The following is a 14,843-nucleotide window of genomic DNA, read 5'->3' as shown; positions in this document are numbered from 1 at the left end:
GCAAGAATATTTAACAGGAAGAAACCAATAAAACCTAATGATATGAAAAAATGCAATTTTCTGAAACTCAACCAACACACGCATACACACAGACACACACATACAAAAGACACAACAAATACAATGATACGAAGCACAGGGGAAATGGTTTACACGTTCACAAGAATCGTGGCAACAGCAAAAGGCAAACACCGCTGACAAAAAAACAACTAAAAAGGCAGCAACATCAAGGCGAATAGCAACAGCAGCAGCAGCATCAACAGCAGAGGAATAAGTAAGCTAACTTGCAGTAGCAGTAGCTAAAGGACATGCTGTATCAGAGATATCAATAAGAGCAAACATAATAGCAACAGCAGCAACACATGAGCTAGTAACAGCAACAGTATAAATCGACAGCAGCTGGAAGAGCCACAAGAGCAACATCACCTGATGCATCAGTGGCAGGAGTCATAGTCTTAGTAGCAACGGTTGCAATATGTAGAATCAATGCCAATAACAACAGCAGCAATATAAGAAGAAGCATAACCAACAGCCAAAAATCTGATGCTGACTATTGGTGTTACACCAGCAGCAACATCTCTAGTAGATGCACGAACAGCAAAAGCTGTAGTCTTAGCAACAGCAACAGCAGCAACGTAAGACCAAGCAACAGCAATAGCCAAAAATCAAATACCAGCAGCAAAATCTGCAACAGCAACATATCCAACAAATGCACGATAGCAACAGCCGTAGTCACAGCAGCAATAGCAGCCACACAAGAGCAAGTAACAGCAAAAAATCAAATAACAACAGCGATAGCCCCGACCGCAACGTTAACAGAAGCAGCAACAGTTGCAACACTGGATCAAGCAACAGCGAGGGCCGAAAATGAAATGGTAACAGCAAAAAATTGTCATATAAGTAATATCAACAACAACAACAGTAGAAACACTAGCGACATCAACAAAACTCAGCTTATTCAACAGCAGCAGCAGCAACAGTAGCAACTGACCCATAGGAACAGCATAAATGCCAACAGAATATGTGAGCAATGATATAGATAACAGCGACATCATTTGCAGAAACTCAGCAACTGCAAGAGCAGTACTTTGATATATTAACAGCAGCACCAGCAACATTGTTATGTAGAGGAGCCACAGCAACAGCAACAGCTTCATATTGCACATTGTAAAGACCTGCAACTCTTTAGTTCAAATGCTGTTATTATTGTTGATAATGCTGCTGCTAGTCTGTGTGGCAATGTTGCTGATATTTCTGCTGTTAAGCTATTAATTATCCCTATGTTGCTGTTATTCTATATGTCATTCATATTGCTGCTTTTAGCAACATTTATGCCAGTGTTGATGTTACTGTTAATATTGCTGCTACTGTTAAAATTGATATTGCTGCTGCAAAAAGAATACATTTACGCTAATGTGGTTGTTCCTGTTGATACTGCTGATGTTGTTAATATTGCTTCTACTGTTAATATTGCTTATGCTCTTAATATTGCTGCTGCTGTTGCGGTTGCTGTTGCTTCATCGTATAAACATTTCGTTGCGTTTGATTTTCCGCTTCAAAAAATCAGAAATATCAGAGCCGTCTTGGCCAAACATGATTATGATGATACATATGATGAAGATGATGATGACGATGATGATGATGACGATGATGATGGCCATGTCTTTGGCGCTTCTTGTGTTTTGCCTCAGTGACATGTTGTCCTCTGTTGTCGCTGCTGCTTCTACTTAGACTTTTTGTTGTTGTCCGTGCAAGTTGTCATATGTGAAGCTTTGCGCGTTGCTGAATTTTTATATTACGTGCACAACAACAACACCAACACAACAACAACACAACAACAAAAATGAATATGGAAAGACATACACGAGCCAGGCTTCAAAAAGAAAGGACAAGGATGGCAACAACAGCTGCTGTGTGCGAGCCGCAGATAGAAGAGAACGTGGGAAACGTAACGAAATGAAATGAAAGACAACAACAACAACAACAACAACAACAATATAAACATGGCACCCAACACTTGTTTCATGTCCTTCCTTAGACGTTTATACAGCGCCTGGCAACGTCCACTGCACGTCCTTTGGCCAGGCCGCGGCTTGCTGCAGAGAGAGGCTGGGCTATCAGTTATGAGTTGGAGGATGAAACGCCAGCCAGCCAGCCAGACAGACGCTGCATATGAAAATGTATTACCGTTAAACGGAGGGCGGATCATACCCAAAACCCGAACCCTGCTGCCAACTGCTGTACCCCCTTCCTGACCGCTCACAGGACACACAGGCGCAACGCATGTAAGCAATTTTCAAAAGTACTTAGTCAGCATCTTTTTAACCCTTACCCCATGCCCAAGCCCTACCGCCCTCCCGCCCTTCCTTTGAAGGTGGCCGCGGGGTGACCGTTCGTCAGCAGCGCCCACGCATGGCGCTTCGTAGATACCGAAGGGTAATGTTATGTCCTGTCACTGGCTACAGCCAAACGATAAGCCAGACGACAGACCCACACAGCCCGCCACCTCCCTGCTACCTCCACCCCCCCTCGCCAGATGCCCAATGAACGTTCCGGCTCTAGCTGACGCCCTCGCTTGGCGAATGATTCTAGGGCAAGTCGCAGGCCGAGCATTTTTTTTTTAGAATTGCGTTTCCGTTGACTTTGGCAAAGGTTTTTCTTTTATTTTTTCTCCATTACTCCTCCCTCTCTCTTTATCCCTCTCTCTCTCTTAACACATATTAAGCCGCAAAAATATTGCCGACTATTTCGCAGCTAGGACGAAAAAAATTATGTATATAAAAACAAAGCAGGTTAGAGCATTTTGTTGTGTGGGACTCGACTGGCAGATACCCTAGTTGAGCTGCTGCTGGCACTGTACGACTTCAAGTATCTAAGGTTGCTTTCCTTCAAACTTACAAAACTAAACAGATTTTCATCTCAACTACTGTTTTCCTTATAAGACTTTCCTTTGCGATTCCTCGTTGTATTTAGATTTTACTTTAAGCTTGTTAAACTTTTGAGAAATAGAGCGGATATATGATTGACAGAACTTTGTCTACTCGAAGTTTTAAATTTTAGACTTTCTTTTCCGAGCCAAGTCTACATTTCATTGTTTACCAAATTAAGGGAAACAAAACAATTTATATATGTCTTCTAATTAAAAAAATGCAATAAAAATACAATATACATATATAAAATACCCTTTTGAATCAATTTCAAGGGGTATTACAGAAAAATGTATATAAATATATGTCATACTACCAATTGAATACGCAAAACATGCTCGGCAGTGGGCAAGGGGATTGGGGACTAACCGAAGGGTAAGCAGAGTTGTGGTACGCAAAAAAATAAAAAAATGGCACTGGCCTTCTAATTCACTCGATAGCCATTCATTGGAAATTCTTGATTGATGCTCTGCCCTCGTCTGCAGCGCGTTGATAAGCTGGCAAACACTGTGTGTGTCTGTGTCTGTGTGTGTGTGTCTGTGTGGGGGTACCACTAGACCTCCCCAAACCCCAAGCGTTGCTACCCAACCACTCAGGCAGCCCGAAGCCCTTTCTTCAGCACATTTTTACAACTGCTGCGTTGTCAGTTAGTTTTTCAATTTTTCATTTTACATATTTCAGGGATTAGAGGACGACAACAACAACTCTCAGCTACTATATAGTTGCAGGTTAAGGGCAAGAGGGGAGTTGCCCTGAAATGTGGTTATCGGAACTGCAATAAATATATTCATATTCATATGACCCCCGACATTCACGCACATCCACACACACGAGTATTTTTCCCCAGCTCCTTGTTTGAGATAGATATATACGAACATATTTATAATACCTTTCATATGGAGTCGAACTAAATGTAAATATCTTTCGTTGAAGCTTGTTAATCAGGAATAAAAGTTCTTGTAAAGAAAAAATGATGGTTTGATTCAATATAAACATAAATTTTTAATCCAAGTCAAATACTTGGCCGTATAAGAAATTTACAATTTAGTTCAGCGAAAAGATTTATGATTCCTGGAATTTGTAGGACGTTATGTCACTTTGATGAGATCTTTCAAAATTCTTCAGCATATTTGAAGTTTGCAACTGTTCAGCTTGTTTTAGATCGATCGTATGATCTGTGGTCGGCTTAAAAGAATCGTCTGGGATAATGAAACATGGGCATGACTATAATCATAAATGAAAATATTAGTCGAGTATAGTCCACTTGGTTGCCATTATTTTTCATTGTTTGCGCTTGTTTCGGTGACTCAGGTCTTTAAAATATTTTGCTGAGATGTCGAGAGACGAGTCATGTTTCTTCATTTCGGCGACCGAATTTCGTCGAGCTCCACTCCCACTCCTAGTGGTCATATTATTATTAGCTGTTGTCGCCTTGTAATCGGAGGTCCTGAGCTTAAAAGGAAAATCGTTGGTGTACGCTTCTTTCTTGCTGGTCTTTCTGGTTCGTGCTTCTTTCGGTGAGGGAGAAGCTAATCTATTAGCACGAACCTTGGTTGGCTTGAATGTGTAGTCGGAGGCTGTGTACATGGACTCCTCGGTTCCATATGATTTGGGCGACTCCTCGCCACGCAGTGATTTTCGTTGACGATCGTGGTATAGGGATATCTTTTCCTCAATAATCTGATCTAGTTTGTCCAGCCTGAGATTCCTTAGCTTTTTTTCTACTGCCATATTCACCGTATTACTAATCGTCTCGTACATATCCTTGACCTCCATTAGGTGCGACTCGGTCGGCCTCGTCTCGGGGCGTAACTTATCTAGGGCATCCTCTGTGATCAGAGCAAAGCGCAACTTCGGATAGCGTTTCGTGCTGCCGGCCATTACTGAAAGAATATGCCAATGCAAATGTTGCGCGAGTGTTAAATGAATAAAAGATTTGCAATTTCTGATATGTTAAAAGTGAATTTAAAATTTAAAATTTTTTCAATTTTTTCAGCCCTAAAAATTTGAGTCTTGTTCGATAAATGATTAGTAATGTTATGAGAGAAAAGATTTTGTTCATGTTACTCGACGACTGACCAAGTGGAATTATTTCTCATGGCCTACTCCACTTCAATCTTTGTACATATCTAGCTCTCTCTTTTTCTCGTTCTGTCCCTCTTCGTCACTGATTGCCTTTGATTCGAGCACTTCCTTTGCGTCTATTGTTTTGGTGACATGTGACAGGCCGTACTTCCCAATATTGGCACGCAGCGCATTGTCCTCAGCCTTTTGAGTCGGGGCTGGGCAAAAACAATGCTCGAAGCGTGGGGTGAGACCAGCCGCTGAGACTGCACTGACTGGAGAGCAAGCGGTGCAGAGGTTTCCTTCCAAATCATGTCCGATGACATTTAACAAAAGCTCGCTGGAACAAGTCACGTTCTCGGCTCTCAATTAATAAAAATAAGCAGCTTTACCGAAACCCCTAAGCACCAACTATTGTATACACTTTACAGATATTCGCATTAAATAAATACATAAAATTCTGTAAAATTTATATTTGTTTAAATCACATTATTCACATATAATATATCTTTTATTTTCAGTTTCTTATTTTATATACAACTTCTTTGTATTATAATATCTTTAGCAATTAAACGTCTTAAAGCAAGAAGACAAATCCAATTAATATGCTAAGTGCTTGGCTTGGTGACCAGGCAAAGTTCCTGACATAGTTGTCACGTTCTTTGGCCGTCTTTAATGAATACATCGGTCGCTTCTTGGGCTGACATGTTCACCTTGTTGCTGGCCTTTAGTTTTAGGGATTTGCGTTTGAGAGTCGACTCGCTTCTTTCGCTGATTCCGCATCTGGTTCCCCTTCGAGTGGAACTTGCATTTTCATTTCCATTTACCATCTATGAGCGGTGACATTTCGGGGTTATTGTTTGCGATCTTCGGGTCCTGGGTCCCGGTCTCGGTCTCGGTCCCGTCTTTTGACGACGTGTCACAGGCACTTCAGGAAGCCGGCAGCCGATCTGAATGGAAGACGCGGCCGCAAGACCTTCCAAAGCGAAACATCAGCCAGCCAAGCGCAACCCCAATAACCGAGCCAACCAAAAACTCAAATGCAAAAAAATAAAAAAGCCGAAAACAGAAAATGAAAAATGATAATTTCCACTGACGCAATTTTTAACATTGCCCTCGTGTGTGTGTGTGTGCGTGTGCCGTTACCTGGTAGGGGATTCGTGTTTGGTTTTTAGAATCGGCATATGCATTGCGTTTACGGGATTAACTCGATTTACGAAAGGGTTACGCATGCAACGCGAACGTCCCAATAACAAAATATGCCAAAGTGTTTAATGTGCATTACCCGTTCCCATTTCCATGCCAGTTCGCATTCCGAATACATAGGGTCTGCCAGGTAGTCGTTCTGTTTCTGCCTCTCAGTCGCTCTCTGTCTCGCTGGTTGGCAATGAGTGTGCACAAAAGGCGAGCTCCTTGCCTGCCTAATTCGCGACGTCGAGAGGTCCCGAGGGGGTAGCACGAATTGCTTACAAATTACGTTAAAAGTGAATTAACCCTGGCGCACAGCCACATCCCGATCGTAGGCAAATGTGTGGCGTCACGATCGCACATTACCAAAGTTCTCGAGCACATATGCCGCAGAGATCGAACGTCTGTCGGCCTAACGGGTTGTGTGTGATTACTCGCTCTCTCTCTCTCTTTCTCTTTCTAATCGGCACTACTCAATTATCAGTCGCCATCGGTGCCTTATCGATTGGACCCATCAGCTCTGCGCATTTCACAGCTGATACTCGAGCGCGTTTTACGGGCGAACAGCTTCGACAATCCGATCGGACCACCCGATCAAGTCAAGTGGCCGCCGCAAAGTGTCATCAATTAGCCAATTTCCATTGTTTGCTTCAATGTTGGACTGTGCTTTTTCACGTTTTACTTCAGATGAATTTTTGAGATATTTCCGTGAGCAAAGGTTTCGTTGACAATTAGGGTCGCATACGAAAAGTGTTTGATTGGAAACTTTTGAAAGTATTCCCCGAGCAAAGTATTTATATAATTTGAGTACTGTGTAGTGATCTAGTTACATTTGATACCATTGCCATAATGTTAAATTCTATTATAACCTATTTTAACGCCTTTACAAAACTATTTAAAGCAAAATTAATTTCATATTAGTAGGAATATGATGATCGAGGGAGGTAGGTTTGATGAGAGTTTGAGCGCGTAGGTTATGTACTTCTAATGAAGCATTTTTGACCGACTAATTCTAACAGAATAACAGGACAGCAGTATAACAGTATATCAGTATAGTAGTATAGCAGTATATCAATATAGCAGAATATCACTGTAGCAGTTTTGCAGTATAGCGGTATAACACTATTACAATATAACAGTATAACAGAATAACAGTAGAACCGTAAGCAGTATAACAATATATTAGTAAAACAGAATATCAGTATAACAATATGACAGTATAACAGTATAACAGTATGCCAGTAAAACAGTATATCAGTAAAATAGTAAAATAGTACAACAGTATAAAAGTATAACAGTATAACAGTATAACAGTATAACAGTATAACAGTATAACAGTGTCTTCAATTGAAGAGCTTCTTATTTTCCGTCTTTATTGAGGTGTATCAAAAGCTTAAAGACTTGTTTACATAGAAAAAGCAGCGTTTGGGGCACATACATGCTTATTATGGGCAATTTGTACAGTATCAAATTGACAGAGTAAAAGGAAGTGAGTGCTCCACGTTGGGTGATGGTTTACACACACACACACACAAACCGTCTAAGCAGCGATGCGAAGGCGGAAAACTCACTGTCAAAGGCCATTCGAGAAATTCAATTGTATTGCCTTTGGTTAGGGTATTTGCTTAATAATATGGCGAGCGTGTGTTTGTGCGTATATGTGTGTGGGTCTATTTGTTTGTCTGTTTGATATCAGAGCGTAACATTTATAAATGTAATTGTATAAATGGGCTGCTTATGCCCACGGTCGAGCCCCCGCTGAATATGGAACTGTAAAGTGTACTTCGGTCTGTGCCCATAGGGTTGAAGTAATGGCCGGTTTGCGCTGTCCGTTAGCCATTAGGGGTGGACCATGGGCTCGGATTCGGAGTCGGAAACGGATTCGAATTCGGATTCAATTCGAATCGCAATAAAAATATGGCCACAGACAGAAGGAGAGAAGAGAGAGAGAGAGAGAGAGCGAGCGAGCGAGCGAGACTACTGCGACAACCAACAAACAATAAATGTGTACGATTTCAAAGCACTTCAAACGTTCGGCCCATTCGACTCCCACCACCACTACCCCCATCACCATCAAAAGTACCACCACCACCACTACCAGGTCCAGCAGCCACTTCAGGACTTTTACCTCGGTGCCGTCCATCAACAACACTAACGAGCTGGCAGCTTAGACTCAATGGCACAATCGAGTCGAGTCGAGTCGCGTCGAGTCGAGTAGCGGAGAGGAGAGGAGACTGACAGGGTGTGAGGGTGGGTTGGCTGGCCAGTGCCACTGCCTCAGCCATCGTTGTTCTGGCCGTTGTCCGTTTCAAGCAAAGGGGTCAATGCGTACTGCGGAGCTTTGGTCTTGGTCTGATCTGGGCTGTTCTGGCTGTACACGTTCAACCCCTCGGACAGATTGACTTTTATGTTGATAGCATTCTCCCGCTCTTTCACTCTACCTCTCTCTCTGTCTCTCTCTCTCTCTCTCTCTCTGTTGTTCTTTCTCTTTGTCCGCGTTGGTTTGTGTATGTCCACTACGCAATTCGTTGGCATACCCACCCCTCAGGTGGCCATTTTGAATATTGGCAGTGGCCAAATAACACCTTCCGTGGCACAACAATTGATTTTAATAACTGCGTCGAGCCATTTGACCAGATTCAGCTGCCGTTTCTTGAAAATTTCATCAACTTTGTGAAGTTTTCCGTTCATCTCTTAAGGTATTTTCATTTCCAACCTAACTGTAGCTCGCGACTTTACGTAGGTGCTTTTGGTGTAAATGGAAAAATCATATTCAAAGGACTTGCCACATAAGCTTATTTCACCATCACTTCAAAGCTACCTTTGTGCATCGATGTTCCTTTACTATTGGCATGTCGTACACGAATAGGAATAGGTATAGTAAATCTAACAAAGGGGCTGACAGCTCGTCTTCTACGTTGAAATGTCTTTGATATGAGTCTACCTTAAATGAATAATATGTATCCGATTGCTTAAGCCAGTTATTGTCAGTATAAGTCTAATATATCACTATACCAAACATCTTGTATCTAGATGTGGCATATGCAATGCTATATTTTGATTGTTTAGTTTCTAGCACTGAGCGGCTTGGTTAAGGATTTCCCCATTGCTGTTCATCAATCAATTGCGCATTAGACCCAAATTCATGAGGTCAAGTGACTTTGACAAGTCCACACATCGTACTTAATGTCACTTGCTGGCACTGAATCCGAAAATTAGCTGCTCATGCCGTAACTTTAGCTTTACCTGAACCATTTTGCTAGCCACATACATGTGTAGCTCTAATAAGCCGTCCTAAGCCGGTGTCCATGGGCTGTCCGTGGTCCGTGGTCCGTGGCCCATTCTCCACAAATCCATTACACGCATCAAATGCTGCTCCATATGTGCACGATATAGAGCTGGGCAACCTAGCCTGTGTTCAATGGGGATAGACCTCGTCCTGGCTGTTGCCGCCGCCCTGTTGCTCGTCCTTGGCTGTGTGCGGCATCGCCAACCCCATTGGCGTATTAAGACAAAAGGTTAAATTTAAATTTGAAACGCAAATGGAGATGGGACATCACGTCCACATTCACGTAGCTGTCCGTGAGCCGTTGGAGATGCGTGTGCCATTCCCCATGCGGCTTGCGCCATGTGCCTTGGTCATACGTTGCAATGTGGCTGGCCAAAATATCTCTTAACCCTTTCCCTCTTAGCCCTCTGTGTGAGAGTGCGCCTCCAAGCATATTGTTGGCTCGGAATTGGATTGTTAGGCGTAAGGTGTAGCAGATGGTGTGGATTTTGTGTGTGCGTGTGTGTGTGTTTGTGTGTGTGTCTTGGTTGTTGAGGAGCGTCCATGAAAAGCAAATGCAAAGGCAAGGCAAAGCAAAGGCGAGGCAAGGCACGGCAAGGGTTTAGTCCGTAACCCGACCGATGTGAACTCAATTCTAGTCCAGGGTGGTTTACTCAGTGTGCGTGTGTGTCTGTGTGTGGAAAGAATAAAAGAAACTGCTGCTAAGGCCAGAGACGTGGCCAGAAGGAGCTATACGTATGCTAATGGACATTCGAGATTTTGGTTTTGGTATTTTAAGCAGCTCAGAGCCGCTCAGCACTGTTCGGTTTAGATGGGGGCTCTGGAAAGCTGATAAGTACGTTTGATGCCGCCTCTCGAATGCTACGTGTGTCTGCTTGCCTGGCTGCCTGGGTGACTGGCTGACTGGCTGACTGACTGGGCCATGGCCATAGCTTCGATAGCTTGGGTAAGCTGGTCGAACTGAAGCACGGGCGAGGGGCCAGCGAAAGGGGTTAGGCGGTGGCATGATACTCATTTTGTGATTGTGTGATGATGGATGGGACATGTGCCGTGGGGACTTTTGTAGCAGCTTAGATGCTTCAAAATGCCGATAGCTGTCGAAAGGCCGAGCACGGGAATGGAATGGAGACCAAGAGCAAGACCAAGACCACGACCAAGACCAAGACTGAGACCGAGATCGAGACCGAGACCGAGACCAAAACGAGGACCTTAGGCCAGTTGCTCTGCTTGTCCTTGTGCTATTGAGCGTGTGCAAAGTCCCAAGCTCTGGCTGTCCGCTCAACTGTGTCGGGCAAAAGGATTCGAACGATTTAGCATTCGAAATAAGTTGCTCCGTTGTTCTGTATTCTGTGCGGGTGTGTGCGTGTGTTTATGTGTGTGTGTCAGTCGGTCTGTTGTCGGTCGTTGTTTGTTTGTTCGCGCACTATTCATACCTGATATCCAGGACCATTAAATTCATAAAATATGCATGTGGATAAACATAATGCCAGGCCATGCGAATAAATACTTTTGTCAAGATTTGACCATGATTGAGTGTTTGCCGAGCCACCTCCAGCACCGCCCACGCCCACTCAAGTCGCCTCCCCCCATAACGCATGCCAACTGCCCATAATTCATGCAGTCGATTGGTTCGCACACTTTCCGGATTAGTTACGGAGCAGCGACCACTCGACCCATGCAATGGGTCAATATTCAGGTGTCAAAGTTCATCTTGGGAGCCTTTGTCAAGCTGAACCTTGAAAATATGTAAATTTATTTTTGAATATTGGATTTACTTATTGCAGATATATGTAGTGATTGCATTATGATTGGCAATTCGTTAGTATTGGAAGGTAGTTTAGGTATATGTATATACATATATCGATAGATAAGTCAAGTTTTACGAGAGGTTACTCTAAGAAGTAGTTCGATTTTGTACTTGACATGTACTTTATACAGTCTGTTCTTATATGTATATTGTAGACGTCAAGTTTCTTTTCAACTACTCATAAATAAAATACCTGCATCGAGCTTTGATCATAATTTTTGAATGTATGTTAAATATTTTTAACTATTAGTTAATGCTGAATTTGACAAAATATTCACTTTGAAATACTTAGTCAATATTTAAAATCATTGCTTAAGTAAGCATACCTAACAGATACGCTAACTACTAATTAATGCTTACCATAGTGAAGTCCTTCTATTTAACGTTCTTAATAGAATCAAATTTGTTCTATTAAGATCACAATTCGAGAGTGTATATTTGTATACTTGTAATGTGTCTCCATTTAAGCATTGATAGAGAAAAGGCACACACACACACTTAGACATTCACACAGCCACACCCACAAGCACTACACAGCACCCACTCGGTGAATGGGAGTACTCATTAAAAATGAACGTTAGCATTTTGCAGACAATTTCAACCTAATTGGCCCATATCGAGCTGCTGCCAAGGCAGCCAATTTGGTGGGCGCTGTCACAAGGAGGCGTGGCAGGGGGTGTGCACTAAAAATTAAAAAAAAAAGCAAAATAATTAATAATACATAAACAAAGCGAAAATACAGCAACCAGTGTAGAAAAGTCGACTGCATAGGCTTAAAAACTGCGAGGCATAGATAAAGCGAAAGTACGCGAGAAAAGGACAAAAATAAAGAGTCGGACAGAGAGAGAGAGAGAGAGAGAGAGAGAGAGAGAGAGAGAGAGAATTAGAGAGAGAGAGGAGCGAAATATTAGATAGAATAAAATAGCTGTGTCATTCGTTATTTTTGAGTGCTATTATTAAGCATTTGAAATATCATACCATGATGCGGGACATGGGTCACATATGAATACATGTGAATATGAATCTAAACATGGATATACGCGTGTGTGTATGTGTGTGTGTGTGTTTGTGCTGGCGCGTTATCCATTAGCTTATATTAAAATCATTTTTTGCAGACTGAATGGCTGCCTGTAAAGTCTGGGACGATGCCATACAAAAACCACGCCCCACAGACCCAGACCCACAGTCGGGCAGACGGACAGATAGACACAGCCAACAATCACGCACTCACACACACTCCCCCTCACACACACACACACACACAACAGACGCTCGCTGGACGGAGGCTCGAGATGAATGGGCCGGGCCACAAATGTACCGAGTTGGTCGCATTGTTTAATGAAAGTTCTTTCCAAAAACTTTTGCAAGCCGCTTACGGGAATGTGGACTCAACTCTCGAAGCGAATCTGTATGTGTGCGCGTGTGTGTTTGTGTGTGTGTGTGTGTTTGTTGGCGTCGTGGGACGTTGGCCGCACGTATGCAAATGTGGCTTTCCCTGCAGCATGAGCTGATGGGCGCGTCTGCGGGGGCGGCAGGACGCCGCGACGTGTGGTGTCAGACGGCAGTTGACAGCATGTTTATTTGTTTTCCTGTCCCTCTCTGTCCACCTCCCCCGTTCTCCCCCTGTCATCTCATTCTCTCGCTCGGCGGACTACCTCCCACTCGAGCACTAGATGTGGGCACTGTCAATCTGAGCGTCCGAGTTGCAGCCTACCTTTTCGTATATTTTCCGGCTTTTCTGTACACTGTGCATGTGAATACACTCACATTTATTCACATTGGTTTAGCACACATGTGAGTGTAGAGGGGTTATCTGCTGCAAATGAGTTTAATGGATACATTCATTCTTTTACGGAAGTACAATTTTTGAGTCTTGAATGAAATGTTGTATTCATTTGTTAAATAAGGTCAGAAAGTCATGAATCATAAGCTCATAAGCTTACATATAACAGTAACTTAAAAATTTAATTTAGTGTATATATATGGTTTTTGTTATTTATTATTATGTATGAATAGTTTGAATTTGACCAGTGAATACACTCATTGCAATATACATGTACATGCAAACACAATGATCGTAACAATTTAATTTTACAATGAGTACAATGGATATATTCGATTTTAATATTTTACTTATATAGTTTAGTAAATAAAAATAATTTTCAATATTTCTTCACAGTTCTGTCATGAATTTGTTTGAATACATTTATTAGTCTATGGTGAATACTTACTTATATACAACTTATATATACTTATGTAAATATATTGAATATGTTCATATATTCACACTCAATTGTATAAATACAAATGAATATACTCAAGAGCGTATTCAACTGTTGAGTGTTTTTCTGGTTTCGCATTCGCATATGAATACACTCACATGTCCACATTTCTGTCCAGTCGCATGTCCGCCATATGTCCGATTTCGGACATGCGCGATATTGTGCTCACACACACGGCACACACACACACACGCACATGCACACATACACATACAGTCGGCTGCTTTTATGCTTGTGGCTGGAGACATTCGTCCATTTGCCCATCTATTTCTATGTGAATATGTGGGTAGTGTACAATGTACATATGTGAATGCGAACGGTCTTTCTCTCTCTCTGGGAGTATGTGTGCGTGCGTGTATGCGTGCAAGAGTCCTTTGTTATTGCTGTTGTCGCTTTACAGGACTTTTGGTCCATTTAACATGTCTCATAATAATTGTGATTGGGGTTTATTTCGCATTCATTTGAATATGAATTAGCATCGTTTCGCATTTGAATGTCCAAAATGGGCCACAAGCCACCCACTGGGTGGCTTCCCAAACTGTACATGCATATGTATGTACATATATGTGTGCAGGAGCGAGAGAGAGAGAGAGAGAGAGAGAGAGAGGAGAGAGGAAGGCGCAAAAGGACGAAGCTGCTGCTGAATGGATGAATAGACTAGAATTTTGCCAATTTAGCAAAAAGGGAAACGTTGCGATTGTATCTGCCAGTGGACCACACAGACACACACACACACACACACATACACACTCATACTTGTACACAGATAGAGCTCTTTTAGCAGCACATCCTTAAGGAACTGTAGCAGCTGCCCACGTGAGTCAAGCGGTAGCCAAGTACCAAACGTCCGTCCGTCCGTCCGTCCGACTGACTGGGTGGTTGACTCTCATAAAGACGTAAAAAACTATGCAACATTTTTAACTGTCAGTTTTGTGCAGTCACCAGAAGATGCTCGCCTGCTGTGTCTGTGTGTGCGTGTGTGTGTGTGTGTGCCAGCAGAGGATACGCAGCATACCCGGACTGCCACACTCGCTCGCTTGGCCGCTCCAGGCTCGTCTGACGCTCGTTTGGGGAATTCGCTCTTATTAATTAGTGCAAAACGGCCCTTGGGGGACACAGACACAGGACCTCAGCCGGCTTTCTGTGGGCTTTTGATTAAAGAGTTAAAATGATTGCCGAGTGGTCAACTGTACACGGCAACTGCGTAATACCAAAATACCACCCAACTACCCCACCACCAAGCCAGCCAGCCACCCAGTGGCAATGGCATTTACTTATCTGTGGCT

The 14,843-nt window shown here is 42.8% G+C and overlaps 1 protein-coding gene across 1 annotated transcript; it reads right to left on the bottom strand.

Moving 5' to 3' along the window:
• Positions 1-3,904: 3,904 nt before the first annotated feature.
• Positions 3,905-4,975, bottom strand: LOC6584824. The gene has a single exon (XM_002010429.4). The coding sequence runs from the start codon at positions 4,806-4,808 to the stop codon at positions 4,209-4,211; it is 600 nt and encodes a 199-aa protein (XP_002010465.1). The 5' UTR covers positions 4,809-4,975; the 3' UTR covers positions 3,905-4,208.
• Positions 4,976-14,843: the final 9,868 nt, after the last annotated feature.

This window comes from Drosophila mojavensis, unplaced genomic scaffold (genome assembly GCF_018153725.1).
Source record: "Drosophila mojavensis isolate 15081-1352.22 unplaced genomic scaffold, ASM1815372v1 contig_136, whole genome shotgun sequence".
Lineage (NCBI taxonomy): Eukaryota > Metazoa > Arthropoda > Insecta > Diptera > Drosophilidae > Drosophila > Drosophila mojavensis.
Note: the sequence above shows the minus strand (reverse complement) of the source record. Positions and strands in the feature narration are given on the sequence as shown.

Excerpts from the sequence above, each read along its gene's own strand:
- LOC6584824 (XM_002010429.4), bottom strand. The coding sequence starts at position 4,808 with ATGGCCGGCAGCACGAAACGCTATCCGAAGTTGCGCTTTGCTCTGATC.